The sequence below is a fragment of the Acomys minous genome (assembly GCF_964271855.1).
Source record: "Acomys minous genome assembly, chromosome: 11".
Classification (NCBI taxonomy): Eukaryota; Metazoa; Chordata; class Mammalia; order Rodentia; family Muridae; genus Acomys; species Acomys minous.
Window position 1 is genome coordinate 71,043,051 of NC_140492.1, and position 16,643 is coordinate 71,059,693.

The following is a 16,643-nucleotide window of genomic DNA, read 5'->3' on the forward strand; positions in this document are numbered from 1 at the left end:
CAGAGAAACTCTGCCAAGACAGGGTAAGCAAGTCTTCAACAGTTCCTGAAGAAGATGCTCCAACATTATAGAGAATTTTGGGTGACTATTCAGGTAGAAAACAGTCTCTATCATCTTCTCATTTGGAAAGCTACTAACCTGCACTCCTGGCATATTCAGGTCATCAAGTTTATTCCTTCTCAAGTCTCTGTTGGAGCTAAAGACCAAAGTAGCTTAGTTTTACAACGAAGCTTAGTTGTTTAGGTGTTTTTAGGTCTAGATAGATGTTCTAAGTTGATAATGACAATATGTGATGGAGACTGATTTACATTCAGAAATTTAGATGCACCAAGATAGGAAAGATGTTTTCAAGGCTGTCAAATACAAATAGCCAGAACACTAAGAATGTAACATTTATATAATTCCTGATTGTGTCATGGTTCTTGTTGCTATAGGTAGTTTATTGTATATGTGTATAATAATATAAATGTGTATGTAAAAATTAAAAATTAAAAAAATTAATAAAAAAAGAGGCACTTGCTGACAAATCTGACCTCAGTTTAACTGCTAGAAGTCACACGGTGGGAGAACTGACTCCCGCAAGTTGTCCTCTGACCTCCACATGCAGCCCCCCCACCCACGGAAAACTGTACGCATCTGAATGTTTCATTAGGAACTGTGAAGACAACACCGCCATCCCTATCTCAAGAGTAATCTTGTGATAGCTAAACTAGTGTAGATTTAAAAAAAAACAACCACCAACCTATCTATCTCATATGATGAATCTTAAGAACATTCTAAAACAGAGACAGTCAAAATCAAGGCTAAGGCACACTTTTTGTGACCTACATTAAAATTTCAGGAAAAACAGGGTAGTACAGGAAACAAATACTGGTTCCACAACAACGTGATTTTATCTAACAATGTTAACTGTACTGTTGAAATTGGGTGTAATGGCAAATTTTATGTCATGTACTTTTGCCACAATCAATAAAAGGTGAAGCTATACCCTTCATGCATCAGGCATGAACATATGCAGACAAAACACTCCTAATACGAAAGATAGAAAAAAAAATGGAGCCAATGAGATGGCTCATTATAAGAACACTGGCTGTTCTTCCAGGGTACCTGGGTTCAATTCCCAGCATTCACACTAGGAGTACCATGCACAGTAAGTCCAGTTCTAGGGATTCCATGCCCTCTTCTGGTCTCTATGGGTACTGCATGAATATGGTACCCAGACTCACATGTAGGCCAACACACACCTATGCACATACATTTAAAAGAAAATTCTTTTTAGCCAGGCTCGGTGGTGCACACCTGTAATCCCTGCACTTGGGGGACAGAGGCAGGAAGATCTCTGTGAGTTCAAGGCCAGCCTGGTCCAGGACAGCCAAGGCTACGGAGAGAAACTCTGTCTTTGTCTTAAAAAACTAACAAAAAAGTTTATTGCTTTCTGTTGTTCTGGGACTCCATCCCAGCACGCCAGCTATACACTGAGAACACAGAACTATACAAATAAATTTACGCCTTCCATTCTAAAGGCACATATATAATACCATATATAATATCAATAATCACATTTCACCGAAAATATAAACTTACTTAAATCTTCTTTAACATGGATGTAATTTTCAAATTCAGTCAAAGGATCTGAGCTGGGCATGGTGCCCTGGGAGGTAGCAGGAGGACCAGAAATTCAGTGTCAGCCCACAGAGGTTTAAGGCCAGCTTGGGCTACATAGGTATTGTGTATGCTCTTTAAAAAGCAAAACCAACACACACACACACACACACACACACACACACACACACACACACATCATTGAAATTTGAGACTGACATTAGACACACATTTGAAATGTTCATTTCGAGGATAACCTTTAACTTCATCCACCTCTCTCTGTGTGCTACCACTACAGTGTGTGCCACCACACCCATGTCCTCTACAAGCTAAGCTACATATTCAAGTCTCCATGTAACTTTCAACTGTGTCAGGCTCATACAAGCTCCACACTCAAATGAGTTCATATTTAAAACATCTGTTGTCAGCTGTATTTGCAAAGCACCTTCTCACCTGCGTGGCCTAGTCCTTGGGGACATCATCTCATTGCCGAGTATGTGGTACCTTCTTGCTTCGTGCAGCAGCTGGTAACACTCTGGCGAGTTCTGGATCAGCTGGTCCACCTCAACTGTCTGAACAAAGTAGTTGGGATGCAAGAGAGGGAGCCTGACGTGGGTCAGGAGCTCGTGCAACAGTGGTCTGCGCAGGTCGACTGCTCGGTACACCCACCGCATGACGGCCTCGAACACCAGCTCCTCTTTCCCAATCACAAGCTCGTCACTGCAGATGTAATCAATCAGTTCATCTTTGTCAAGCTCAAGAAACTCTTCGTGCTGAGACACGTCCTCGAAAGTCTGTAACGCAAAGGTCTTGCACTTTGTGAAGAGGGTCTTGAGCGAGTGGGTGTCGGCGAAGCGCTGGATCCCTAAGCAGTTGCAGGGGTCCAGCTGCTCCTCCAGGAACTTGGCGCAGGCGTCGCGGAGCGCGCTGATCTGGAAGAGGCTGGAGGTCTCGAAGAGATACTGCACGTTCTCGGTTGTGATCTTCACCTTCCCGGTGTACACGTACTGCAAGAAGCACTCCATGGCTTCTGCTAGAATGCCGTTGATCTCCACCAGCATCTCTCGGCTCTCCCTGTGGTCGTTACAGAACATGGCTCTGAAGTAGCTGCTACAGGCTGAAAGCACGGCTCGATGGCACGGGAACTCCCTTCCTTCCACACAGATGATAACATCTGTGAACAGGCGGCTGTCGCGGAACTCATTAAATATCTGCAGTATGTTTTCAGCATGGGAGGATCCTGAAGAGAAGTCAAAATACTCATGACCTGTCAGAGATTTGGGGTCCATTTCAAAAACTTTACGCTTAGTTGCTGGGGAATCACGCACCCCAAGATCCTCTCTGTTTAGTCTGCGTCCCAATATTAGTACCATTGTTACATCAGTTGACTATATAATTGTTGAGAAATGGCTCCTAGGGATCCTCTTTAGGTAGCTAAAGAAAAACAAAAATAGACAATTTCATTTTTATGTAAAAACAACAAAGTCATGTGATTCGTATATTCTACAGTACACACTACCTCATTTTCATAAAAACTGACGAAAATTTCCATTTGCAGGATTTGGACAGGAGAGCAGTCTTCAGCTAAAAGGGTTATAGGTGCTCAGTCCCCGCCCTCTCCCACAAGGTAGGGAAGCATGCAGAACTGGATTAACAATCTTGCAGCTGTTGTTTTGGTTTGTTAGAAACATGGTCTTCCTTATATAGCCCAGGGTGGTCTGGATGGTCAGGATGGAAACCATGACTGCAGGCATGCCCCACCAGGCATGGCTTCCTGCTAGAATCTTAATATAAGTTATTGTTTTAAGACAGCAGTGCTAGAGTTTACCTATCACTATACTTTAAATACATGTAAACTGGGGCAGAGAGATGGCTCAAGAGGTTAAGAGGACTGGTTGCTCTTCCAAAGGTTCAGAGTACAATCCCCAGCAATCACATGGTCTACAATGATATCTGGTGCCCTCTTCTGGCAGGTAGGTGTACATGCAGTACAGAATATTGTATACATAATAAATCTTAAAAAAATATGTAAATTGTCTGACCAGCCTCATTTCCTTCCTTCCTTCTTTTCTCTCTCTTTCTTTGGTTTTTTTCAAGACAGGGTTTCCCTGTGTAGCCTTGGCCTGGACTCACTTTGTAGACCAGGCTGGCCTTGAACTCACAATAATCCACCTCCTAAGTGCTGAGATTAAAGGCGTGCGCCACCATGGCCAGCTTCTTGCCATTTTCTTGAATAACCAGGAATTTGTGAAACAATTTATTTACACAGATGTTCAGTGTTGTATTAACAGAAAATACTTGCGACAAGCTAAAAGGCCCTTAACTAAATCTCAGTATATCCTCAAGATAGAATAGTTTATTACAGCTATTAAAAAGTATATGGAGCTGGGCATAGTGGTGCACACCTCCAGCACTTGGGAGGCAGAGGCAGGCGGATTTCTGTGAGTTCGAGGCCAGCCTGGTCTACAGAGTGAGTCTAGGACAGGCAAGGCTACAGAGAGAAACTCTGTCTCAAAAACAAAAACAAACAAAATCCCCCCAAAAGTATACAGACTTGAGTGGGGGTTTAGTTGGTAAGGGGTTTGCCTAGAACACATGAAGCCTTGGGTTTGGTATCACATAAACTAGGTTCATAGTACACAGCTGTAAGCTCACTACTTGGAAGGTGGAGGCAGGAAACACTAGAGTTGCTTGGCTATGTGATAAGTTCAAGGCCAGGCAAAACTACGTAAGATCTTGTCTTAAAAGGACAAAAAAGAACTGTCTTCAGTCAAGTGACTACATCCTTTGGTTGCTCACTCATAGTCACTTTGAGGGATTGGGGCATGTTTTCTTAGTCATCAACGGGATCTGTGCTGAGGGCTCAGTGGGGAAGGGTCCATGGATGGGAGCTGTGCTGAGGGCTCAGTGGGGAAGGGTCCATGGACGGGAGCTGTGCTGAGGGCTCGGTGGGGAAGGGTCCATGGATGAGAGCTGTCCTGAGGGCTCAGTGGGGAATGGTCCATGGACGGGAGCTGTCCTGAGGGCTCAGTGGGGAAGGGTCCATGGACGGGAGCTGTCCTGAGGGCTCAGTGGGGAAGGGTCCATGGATGAGAGCTGTCCTGAGGGCTCAGTGGGGAATGGTCCATGGATGGGAGCTGTCCTGAGGGCTCAGTGGGGAAGGGTCCATGGATGAGAGCTGTCCTGATGGCTCAGTGGGGAAGGGTCCATGGATGGGAGCTGTCCTGAGGGCTCAGTGGGGAATGGTCCATGGATGGGAGCTGTCCTGAGGGCTCAGTGGGGAAGGGTCCATGGATGAGAGCTGTCCTGATGGCTCAGTGGGGAATGGTCCATGGATGGGAGCTGTCCTGAGGGCTCAGTGGGGAAGGGTCCATGGATGAGAGCTGTCCTGATGGCTCAGTGGGGAAGGGTCCATGGATGGGAGCTGTCCTGAGGGCTCGGTGGGGAAGGGTCCATGGACGGGAGCTGTGCTGAGGGCTCAGTGGGGAATGGTCCATGGATGGGAGCTGTGCTGATGGCTCAGTGGGGAATGGTCCATGGACGGGAGCTGTCCTGATGGCTCAGGGGGGAATGGTCCATGGATGGGAGCTGTCCTGAGGGCTCAGTGGGGAATGGTCCATGGATAGGAGCTGTCCTGAGGGCTCAGTGGGGAATGGTCCATGGATGGGAGCTGTCCTGATGGCTCAGTGGGGAAGGGTCCATGGATGGGAGCTGTCCTGAGGGCTCAGTGGGGAAGGGTCCATGGATGGGAGCTGTCCTGATGGCTCAGTGGGGAAGGGTCCATGGATGGGAGCTGTCCTGAGGGCTCGGTGGGGAAGGGTCCCTGCCCACATGCCTGATGGCCTGAGTTGGATCCCCTGAACCCATGCAATAGGAGAGAACGGACTCCTGCAAGTCATTTTCTGACATCCAGATATAGTATGTGGCACACACGTGCCCTCCAACATAGCAAGTAAATAAATAAACAAATGTGGCAATAAAGAGGGGTGCCTAAATAATGGGTCCATTTAACAATGTATAACAGTATTACATATTTATAACAAAAATTTGGAGAAAACCGTATTAGTTAGGATCACTATTGCTCTGATAAAACACCATGACCCAAGCTGGGCACATCAATGCAAACTCTTAAGCCTAGCACTTGGGGAGGCAAGCAGGTGGATCACTGTGAGTTCGAGGTCAGCCTGGTCTACAAAGTGAGTCCAGGACAGCCAGGCTCTGTTACACAAAAAAACGCTGTGTTGCAAAAATGAACCATCCAAACAAACAAAAACCAAAAAGCAGAAGTCGAGGAGGACAGGTTTTATTTCAGCTTGCAACTCCATCAGCTCACATTCCATCACCGGGCAAGTCAGGGCCGGAACTGGAGGCAGGAACTGAAGCAGAGGCCTGAAAAAGCACTGTTTCCTGGCTCGTAACCTATGTCGTTCACAGCCTTTCTTACACCACTCAGTACCACCTATCCAGGGACGGCACTGCTCATGTAGCCTGGGTCCACCTACGTCAATCATCAGAACACCGTCCTACAGACTTAACTACAAGTAATCCAGCGGAGCATCCCCTCAATTGAGTTTCCTCTTCCCAAATAACTCTAGGTTGTGTCAAGATGACAGAACAAACAAACAAAACAAAACAAACAAAAAAAACCCCAAACCCTACCTAGCACAAAAACAGAAGCAGTAAATAAGTTCCTCTATTTCCTAACCTTCCGTGTGCTAACACTGTAATCTGCTTTTTTCCAGCCTATCTGGCTAACACCTCCAGTCTTTAGAAGAGTCAAACACAGCACAATTACAAAATGATAAGGCGTGGCAATATGCAGTAGCACAGGCACGATGCCAAAACAGATTCCTCCTCTGATGTGAAAAATTTTAGCACCGATTCATTCTTTGAATTCCTCTGAGAATTCAGAGGAGCAGGGTCAATGAAGCATAGTGGTGCATGCTTGCAGACATAGCACTTGTGTGGCAGAGGCAGTAAGATCACAAGTTCAAGGTCAGCCTCAGCTAGAGAGCGCTAGGTTAGCCTGGCATACATACATACAGAAATGGTTATGATACAGACAAGAATTCATATTTGAATTTTTACTAGTCTAGACTCAAATTATGACTGAATTAGGTAAAAGACAGTTTATGCTTTGTATCAGCTCACATGGTTTTATCATCATCATCATCATCATCATCACCATGATCATCATCATATTTTAGGCTAAAAATTAACACAAACCACTGGAATTTTGAGTAGTGATATAATCACTGGTGTTGAGAATAGAAACATCTTTAAGCTGGGCATGACAATGTATGCCTACAACTCCAGCCCTCATCAGTTAGAGACAGGAAGATGGCTGTAGGCCCGAGGCTAGCCTGACTCACACAAAGAGATATTGTCTAAAAACTCAAAACAAATCATTAACCAGCCAACAAGGACAACAACACTGCCACCTTAAGAAAAAACAACCCCTCACCTACTTAACCTTGCTGGCTCCACATACTTGCGTTTCTTTGATACCTATAGGAAAACATGGGCCTGCTTTCTGTAGCTAGTGAAACATATCACGTATCAGGTAAAATTGGGGACACAGAAGTATATTAAAACTTGCTAGGGGTGCATGCCTTTTATCTCAGCACTTGGGAGCAGAGGCAGGTTGATCTCTGTGAGTTCGAAGCCAGCTTGGTCTACAGGGCGAGTTTTAGGACAGGCAAGGCTACACAGAAACCCTGTCTCAAAACACAAACAAATGAAGCAGCTTGCTACCTCTGGGCTTTCTAAAAAATGCTAATAACCAGCCTCCCACAAGAGAAGAACACACAAACCTTACTACTTGTCACAGGGTAAATGATTTGCACAGGCATTTTACAACATGACAGGCTTTCAGTGTTTAACGTTGGTCTTCCACATAGAATTAATCAGCCTTTGCTTCCTCATTTTGTTTGTGTTTGTTTTGTTCTGTTTTTTTCAAGACAGGGTTTCTGTGTAACAGCTCTGGCTGTCCTGGAACTCGCTCTGTAGTCCAGGCTGGCCTCAAACTCACAGAGAACCACCTGCCTCTGCCTCCCAAGTGCTGGGATTAAAGGCATGTGTCATCACTGCCCAGCTGCTTTCCCATTTTTACAAATAAAGTATTTCCTTACTTATTATTTTACAAATAAGCTTGTAATAGTTAAGGGGTAGCCACATTTACTGAATGTTGGGATTACAGGTGTGCCTTGCCAAACTCAGACCGATTCCATCTTAAGAGAAAACTGGCCACTGTTATTCTGACAGGCACCAGTAGCCCAGGTTAAAGAAATGAATGGTTTAAACTAATAGTAATGTTTAAATAGCTAATAAACACAAATATACCTTCTCAGCATTTGCTTGACCAAAGCCCCAGGCAAAATACTTGTGTTGTTTAAATTTCCACACCTAAAATAGAGAACAGTACATATAAGTAAGATGCTATCAGCTCAAGTACATTAGGCGTACGCTGAAAACTTCTTAGTAAATTCTAGTTTCTTTGTGGAAATTCACTTGCATACAGATGGTTAAAAGTTAACACTTTCTGGCTGCTGGGTGTGGTGAAGCACGCCTTTGATCCTAGCACTTGGGAGGTAGAGGAAAGCAAATCTCTGTGAGTTCAAGGCTAGCTTGGTCTATAAATCCAGTTCCAGGACAAGACAGGGTTACACAGAGAAACCCTGTCTCAAAGCAAAGCAAAACAAAACAAAAAGCAACACTTTCTTAAGGCAAATTAATGTTATATTCAATTATATTCAAATGTCTTTTACTATTCATGGTAACAGTAAGCTACATTTAACAGTGAGATAAAGAAATGTATACCCTGCGATAATTGCACTTTGAGTATTTCAAGAATGTCTAAAAATTGACATTTCACTCAATTTTGATGAAATTAAGTTACTGTAAGAGTTGACGTATCAACATGACCAAAAAAACGAACAGTTGATTCACCACGTGCTACATGTAACTATGGAATCAATCTGAGAAGTCTCAAAAGTTAAAAGTTATATAGAATTTCTAAGCTTATCAAATAATTTTAATATGTATTTCTGCTTTATGGAACCTTACAGAGTTAATGCCTATGCAACAACTAACTCAGCACAATCTCTTTCCTCTCTGTGCATGAGCACAGCGTGCACATGTGCTTGTGTGAGTGTGTGTGAGTGTGTAGAAGATAGAGAGGAATGCTAAGAGAATGCCCAGGATTTAGAGCAGTGAATAAAATGGCAACTGTATTTAGCTACAAGTGGTTTCTAATCCAGTCATCCAGAAAGAAAACTTGTCAGTTCTTAAGCTTAGGTAGATTCCAAAGTTGCTATCAAAACCAAATGTAATAATCAACTTTAATAAAACTTTAATAAAAACATCTTTATACCCAGACTATGCTATGACTGGACATGTGTTTCCTTACTTTCATTAGGCAGCCTAATTTGTGTTCACACTTAACGAAGAATACTGTATTTAGTCAAGTCGGGCGACGGTTAGCCCTACCTAAGGAAGCGTCCTTTCCCAGTAGGTAGTAAGGCCTGAAGCCAATGGAAGAGAGCCCCACTTGTGTCTGACACCAGCGTAGCAGATGCTACATTCAAATTCAATTGTAGATACTGTAGGACTGGTGAAGACTAGAATAAAATAAGAACTCCAAGATTAACAGTAAAATAGATCCAAATTCTCTCAGCATTTCTCTAGCAGAAAACTCAAGTAAAAATTGGAGCAGAGCTTCTCGTAACTTGTTTGGTGTAGAATTAAACCATCTGAAGTTGAAAATAATTCATCCAGGACCTTCTGCAGGACTGTTAGGTAATATTTAAACTTTTTCTCTTAAATTGATATTTTTGTTGTTTGGGTTTCTCTCTGTAGCCCTGGCTATCCTGGAACTCTCTATGTAGACCAGGCTGGCCTATAACCTACAGCGTTCTGCCTGCCTCTGGGATTAAAGGGGGCTAGAAGGCCCAGTTAGGTAACCCTGAAGCTCCGACTAGGTCAAGGACAAGGGGCGGAGTCTGAGGGGCTATGTAAGGTGTGATTTACACCAGCAACACAACAAGTTTTGTCTTCCTTAAAAAAAAAAAAAAAAATTTCCCTACGAAGAGGTTACAGACAGACAGTGTGGACCAATGGGGCCTTCCGAAGACCAGAAAAGCAGCAGCTAATGATGCTCTGCTAGTACGGTTCCTACAACTGGCCAACCATCCGAGCCATTATGTTCCACGTTACAGTTTCTCCAACTGAACCATGGACAAAGCAGAAACAAGGAAGCCTAAGTGGGAAGCCCCAATGGTAACGTGAAAGAATGCTGACCAATGCGCCCGACACACCGAATCCTTTACAAACAAGTACGTTAACCCAAGCAGGCTTTGACATACTTATATAAATACCACAAGCTTTATTAAACATTAAACATATAAGAAAATATATTTCACACATATACATAAACTTCAGGTGTTTTCACTGTCTAAAAAGCTTTGCCTAACTTACGCTCTTCATAAGATCTGATGTGGAAACAATGCCATCTTTAGGCTTTCTTTCTTTCTTTTTAAATTTCCCGTCCCTGTGCTTACTGCATTAATTAGTTTGAGTTACTTTTTCTGCTACCAATATTAGTTTCGCTTACTACAACTAAACCAGTGACAAGCAGACACTCTGTGACCTGGGATCCTAAACCGCCTTCTAATATACAAAAACACTGGGAAGCCAGCGATTTTTATTTAACACAGCACTACACAAATTATTCAGAATAAAACTCCAATTAAGTCTGGTCACTGTGTATTCCAGGCTTGGTGCAAACTCTAGATCTCTCCGCTGGAGTTAAAGGCATGAACTCCACTCTAAAGGAGGTTTTCTCTCTCTCTTTTTTTAAAATTTTGAACGTTTTAGGTCTTCTTCAGACAACTAGGGAGAACTCAGTGGCTAGCATGTGTGAGCAGACCCTGGGTTCAATCCTCACTATCAAAGAAAGGGGAGGGGGTGCTGGAGAAATTACAACTCTCGCAGTTAGTTGGCTGTTCCGTTGTTGCTCCCCAGTGTCTGCGCTGCCCAGGCTGGTTTTGAATGCCCGGGTCTACTTAAGTAATCCCCTTGCCTCAGCCTCCCCAAGAGCTGGAACTATGCACAGGGGACTTGCTTTGTCAAGCTGAGGATAGGTTTTTATAGCATGAAGAACATAGATGTTAAAGCAGCCAACTGTCTAGTGTCATTGTCACAACAGAAATGAAATTATGCTTTTTTTTTTTTAAATAAATGCTTGTGAGGACATTTTACTGACACTTTTCATTAGAGTCCACACCTACATATTTGATCCAAGAGCTGTCCTAAATCTTTGAGGTGAGAGTAAAGTACATACAAGAATAAGGGCTGCGACATATTTGCTTAGTATTTATTTTCCAAAGGCTTGACCTTTGACCCCTAATGAAATGGCAGGAAAACAAGGAAGTTAAAAAGCACACTGAAAGAACATTAAGGCTTTAGCAACTTGGACAAAATCCAGGAACGTCTAAGATGTAACTGATAACTTAAGAATATTATTTTCATCTTCCCGTTTAGAGACTAAATTACAGGCTTTGAAAAAAACTCAGCTTATCAAATGGTAGTTCTTATTAAATTATAGTGGATTGCATTTGTATATATTAAGGTCTATTAAATACCCTTAGCACACTATGTTTTGATCAGGCAGCTCTTTATTCTAATATAGTCATCAGTACTTAAATTTTTAATATTAATAGGGGCTGGTGATGGTTCAGCAGTGCTCTTGTCGAGGACTCAGTTCCCAGCACCCAAAAGGCTGCCTACAACCCGAGGCATCTCTAACACCAATTCCAGGAGATGACGCCCAGTGGCCCGCTTCAGCACTGACCGCAGGTAGTGGACACACACAGGCGAAACACCCACACCGAATGTAAATCCTAAGAAAGTATTGTTAATAATGTATAACCAGTAAGACTTGCTTCACTGAATTTTTCTGCTATAAAATGACAAAAGTTAAGTATCCTCTAAGTTTAAGCACTTGGGAAAAACCACCTTTAATATCTTCTGGCTGAAAGTGACTGGCCGTTCAGTGATCTTAATCTACAGTTTCCCAAACACACCTTCAACTCACTTCTCAGAAGCTTCTTTATTACCTGGAAGATTAATACAAGAAAGTATGTGTGCTGCAAATGCCCAAACAGGGAAAACTAGCAAAAAGCACTCAAAACAAACAAACAAACCCATCCAACAAAACTTTAACTTTGATGCGAATAACTTCACATTATATATATATGTAAAAGCCAACTTTTAAATCTTAAGTTTTGAAGTGTAGATTTAAAATCCTAATAAAGAAAAAAACACCAAACTGTTGTCAACCACCTGTTGGACTTGCCAGGTGTCAGCTACAAACACTAACACGCCGATTAGAAAAATAAAATAAAATAACTAATGATTAAAATCCGCTAGAGCTGATATTGAGGCTTCCCCAAATGTGGCCTGTGGTTCACCCTAAGGCTGGGCGGACAGAGCAGGCAAGGGCAAGTTCACAGTTCTGCCCGCAGTCCTGTTTCTCTGCTCGCTCGAAGCCAGTGGCTCCGGGTTAGCTCGGGCCTCGGCCGGGCACGCCCCCCACCACAGCGCCCCTCCCCCGGCGCCCGCGTCCTCCAGGTCACCTTCAAGGGAGGGAGGGCGCAGGCCACCCAGCCACCAGCCCCCCTGCCAATAAAAACTCGGAACTCGCCGGCCGGGTCCCGCCTGCAGCGCCCAATCCCCGCCCGAACGGTCTTCGCCGCCGGTATCCAGGACTCGGGGGCGGGAGCCTTGGGGACTAAATTAAGCAGCAGAACCCCGGCGGAGAAGGAAGAGGGCAGGCGGATAAGGAAGAGAGCTGCGGGGCGGGGGCTCCCCCGGGACGGCCGGCAGCCCCGCTCCCGGTAAACAAAGGCTCAGCGGGGGCGGGTAACGGTCAGGTGACCACGCCCGGCATGTTTCGCAACAGCGCTGCGAGCCGCTGTGGCCCCCGGCACCCCCCGATCCACGTCCCTGCACGGTGACGGCACCCGCGGTCGCCCTCGCCGTAGCACCCCGGACGCTTCCGCCCGAAGCGCATCGCCGCCGCGGGGCTGGTCCCCGCCCGGTCCCCGCGCCCGAGGCCGCGCCGGGCTGCCAGCTGCCGGGGGCCTCGCCTCCCCTCCCGCAGGTGTCGGTGGTCAGCGCCGCGGTCGCGGGCCGCCTGGAGCGGCCACCCTGGTACCTCTCGGTGCAGGCTGGAAGCGGCGACCCCGCGGCTCGGCTGCGCCGGCGTCTCCTCGAGCCACTAATCCCTGCCACTGCGCTCACAACAAAGGAAACATGTGACCGTCGGGCCAAAACACTTGGCGTCACCCACCCTTGGCCAATGGAGGCGGGGGAGGCAGCCCCTTCCCGGAGCACCCTGGGAGATGTAGTTCTTACTGCCCCTGGGCGCCTTGGCCACCCTAGAGGACGGAACCCAGTGCAGGGCTGCTAATTCTAAACATTTATTTAAGGTAAAATCAGGTTGAAGGAATGCAAATTAAGCAGGGGCCAAGTGGTATGTTGATTGTCTTCAAAGAGCCCTCTGCATTCCAAAGTAAAAGCACAGGACCAGGACTGAGCGGGTCTTAGAGCTTGGAATAAGGCTTGTTTTGTTTTTTGGTTTTTTTGGAGACAGGGTCTCTCTGTGTGGCCCTGGCTGCCTTGAACTCGCTTTGTAGACCAGGCTGGCCTCGAACTCATAGCGATCCACCTGCCTCTGCCTCCCGAGTGCTAGGATTAAAGGTATGCGCCACCACACCCGGATAAGGCTTGTTTGTTTTAATCAACACTTTCTAACACACTTAGGAAGTCAGAGGGCCTGAGAGGTGGAATGTACTAGGGTCTTGGTCATCACCGCGGAGGAAGCTGTCTTTCTTTGTAAATCTGTTAAGGTCCCTCGTATCAGAGCCTATGTTGCCTTTTGTTGCTGTTGTTTTAATCAAACACACAAGCCGAACAAAAGTTGTAACAAACCTTTCTTTTCTAAGCCGCATAGAATCTTCTTCAAGATGTTTTGTTTCTAGGAGATTCCTTTCCAGGATGATCATCCTCTGCTCTTTAAGCCATTTGGTTAGTTTGGGGTTCTGATAAAAGTTGTCATATACTGCTCTCTTCTGCATGTTTTTAAGACACCTCTGCTTAAAGGTAGAGACGTGAGGAGGGTTGACATGCAGGCCACTTAATATGCAGTTAGGCCTCCTTTTCACCTTCTGTTAACCTTAAAAATGCCTATTAAGTATTGAATACTTCCTGTAGTAGGAGGAACATCTATTTGACTTTCCTAGGGTTCATGGCTAGGCCTATGATAAAACTGCTTGCCACACTGGCTTGACAAGTCGCCACTATCAGCTTTGACATTGGTTACCTTTGGTTGTCTCTTGTCAGGACAAAGAGATTAATTTTCATATTCTTTTCCCTCTTCCCTTCTCTCCTCCCTCCCTCACCTCTTCCCAGCTCCCATATTTTTTCCCCTCCCCTCTCCTCCCCTCCTATGCCTTCTTCAAGTTTATTTAAACAAGACACTTAACTTAAAAAAAAAAAATCTGGAGCTGGGCATGGTGGCGCATGCCTTTAATCCCAGCACTCAGGAGGCAAAGGCAGGTGGATCGCTGTGAGTTCGAGGCCAGCCTGGTCTACAAAGTGAGTCCAGGACAGCCAAGACTACACAGAGAGACCCTGTCTCGAAAAACAAAACAAAACAAAACAAAAAAATCTGGGATTCATTTTTTGAATTGTTTTTATTATTTTTTTCAATTCTTTGTGTGTGCATGTCTGTATTAGGTGTATGCATCTAAGTGCAGGTGCCGGTGGATGTCAGAGGTGTTGGGAGCTAACTGCCTGATGTGGGTGTGGGGAATCCAACTCCAGATACAGCAATAAGTGCTTTTAGCCACTAGGCCATATCTCCAGCTCTATTTATTTAAGTTTGTTTGGTAAAGGTTTTATTTTCTGCATATGGGTGCACCTCATGCAATTCACCACCACCTGTGTCTGTATACCATGTGCCTGCATGCATTGACTACAAAGGCCAGAAGAGGGCACCAGATTCCTCAGAACTGGAGTTACAGAGGGTTGTGAGCCATCATGTGGGGATGCTGGGACTCTAGCCATCAGCCTCTGGTGTGGGTTTGGTTTGGTTTGGCTTTTGGTTTTTCAAGACAGGGTTTCACTGTGTAGCCTTGGCTGTCCTAGACTCACTTGGTAGACCAGGCTGGCCTTGAACTCAGAGATCCGCCTACCTCTGCCACCTAAGTGCTGGGATTACAGGTGTGTACCACCAAGCCTGGCTTGCAGTCAGTGGTCTTAACAACAGAGCCATCTTCCCAGGTCTTTTACTTAACTTAGTTCTTCAAAACAGGGTTTTAATGTTTCTTAGGCTGACCTCCAATTCACTATTGTAAGATTTTGAGGGGCGGGGGTGAGATGGGGTGAGGAGGGAAATTTGAGAGAGAAAGATGCTGAAGCCAGTTACTTTTTCAGGCAATCGATTTATTAATGCTGCAGCAAGCAGTATGGTAGTTGCCCAAAGTAAGAAGCTCAATTCCACTCAAAGTAAGAGGCAAGGTGTCTACTTTAAAAGGTTTCTGAGGGAAGGGGGATCTTACATTGTAAAGAGGCCCAATGAGCAAGGCAGAAGAATGGGCCTTATGTGACTTGGACTATATAAAGTCACGAGGTCACTCTTTCTTTGGGTAAAGGATATGCCTTGGTTAATATGTGACCCATGAAATGTGCCAGCAGCCAAATAGCCTTCGCCTTTTAGATGGCAGTGGGGCTGGCTGTGTTCTGCCTTGACTGCAGCTTGAGGTCGGATACTTAGAAGGCCCAGGTTCTCCAACAGCTGTAGAGGACAACACTGAGCACTTGATCTTTCTGCCTCCATCTCCTGAATCCTAGGGTTATGGGTAAATGCCTTGTGCCCAGCTCATCCAGTGCCGTGGCTGGAACCAGGCTTTCGGGCATGTTAGTGTACTGTACATTGGTAAGTCGCTGAGTGCTGTTTGAGGTGACTAAGACGCTGGCTTTGGATTTGGTGTACCTTTCCTCCCTGTGTGTCTCAAAGTGCCCGCCCAGGTCCCTCGTCTGGGATGAATTGTCCTATGACTCTGTGCCCGGGTGGGAAGAGAAGAGGAACACAGCCCAAGAGTTAAATATAAAGATCATTGATAACAGCTAGCAAGCGAATCATGTCCAGAAGAGGTTAGAGTGGGAAAGGTCATGGAGAGAAAGTTCAAGCTAGAACTCCAGCTGACTGCCTCAACTTACCCAGTTGGCTCCTTCTGGAGGTTGTGAGTGCCCAATTTGATGATGTTATCTCTCTCTCTGCTGCTGTCCTTTCTTAGTTTTTAAAAAAGATTTATTTGTGTTTTTAATATGTATGGGGATTTTGTCTGCATGTATGCTTACACATGGGAGAAGGGCATCAGATTCCATGGTACTGCAGTTATAGACAGTTGTGAGCTGTCATTTATTTGTGGAGAGGGAGAAAGAGGATATGCAAATGACTGGTTGCATGGGCTTTAGAAACCTCAAAGCCTACTCACCTCTTCCAACAAGGCCACGCCTCTTAATCCTTTCCAAACAGTTCCACTAACTAGGAACCTCCCTGCATTCAAACATGTTCATCTATGGGAGCCATTTTCATCTCAGCTACCACAGAGTCTGTGTAGATTTTGTGTTCTTGGCCCTAGTTCATTGCTCCGATGATGTGTAAAGGCATGTACTGACCTCAGCTTGATCTGCCGTGCCTGGCACTGTTTTCCTTGAAGATGCAAACATGTTCTAAGAATTTATGCTTATCCACCTGTGATCCTTTGACTGCTTACTAAATAGTCATGCCATGAATTCTGCAGTGTTCGTGAGGGGAAAGGGCCAAGCCTACCCAAGGATGACCTTCCTTTCTGATCTTGAGAAGTCTCATCAACTTTCTTAAGAAATGGTGTTGACATGGTGGTGGTGCATACCTTTAATCCCAGCACTCGGGAGGCAGAGGCAGGTGGATCACTGTGAGTTCGAGGCCAGCT

The 16,643-nt window shown here is 45.2% G+C and overlaps 1 protein-coding gene across 7 annotated transcripts in view; it reads right to left on the minus strand.

Annotated features, from left to right (window-relative positions):
• KLHL24 (kelch like family member 24) overlaps positions 1–12,955 on the minus strand; it is a 38,057-nt gene extending 25,102 nt beyond the window's left edge. For 2 of the 7 annotated variants that reach the window (XR_014783370.1, XM_084802437.1), the window contains exons 1-4: positions 12,818–12,935; positions 11,617–11,717; positions 7,945–8,007; positions 2,056–3,036 (exon numbers count right to left, since the gene is read on the minus strand). Coding sequence is in view for 1 of the 7 variants with exons in the window: in XM_084802437.1 (XP_084658563.1) it covers positions 2,056–2,975 (920 nt within the window). In the remaining 6 variants the exon portion in view is untranslated. Of the gene's footprint in view, positions 1–2,055; positions 3,037–7,944; positions 8,008–9,090; positions 9,222–11,616; positions 11,718–12,817 lie in introns of all 7 variants that reach the window. The other 5 variants (XR_014783371.1, XR_014783372.1, XR_014783368.1 and 2 more) reach the window with 5 other exon arrangements.
• Between the last annotated feature and the right edge of the window lie 3,688 nt (positions 12,956–16,643).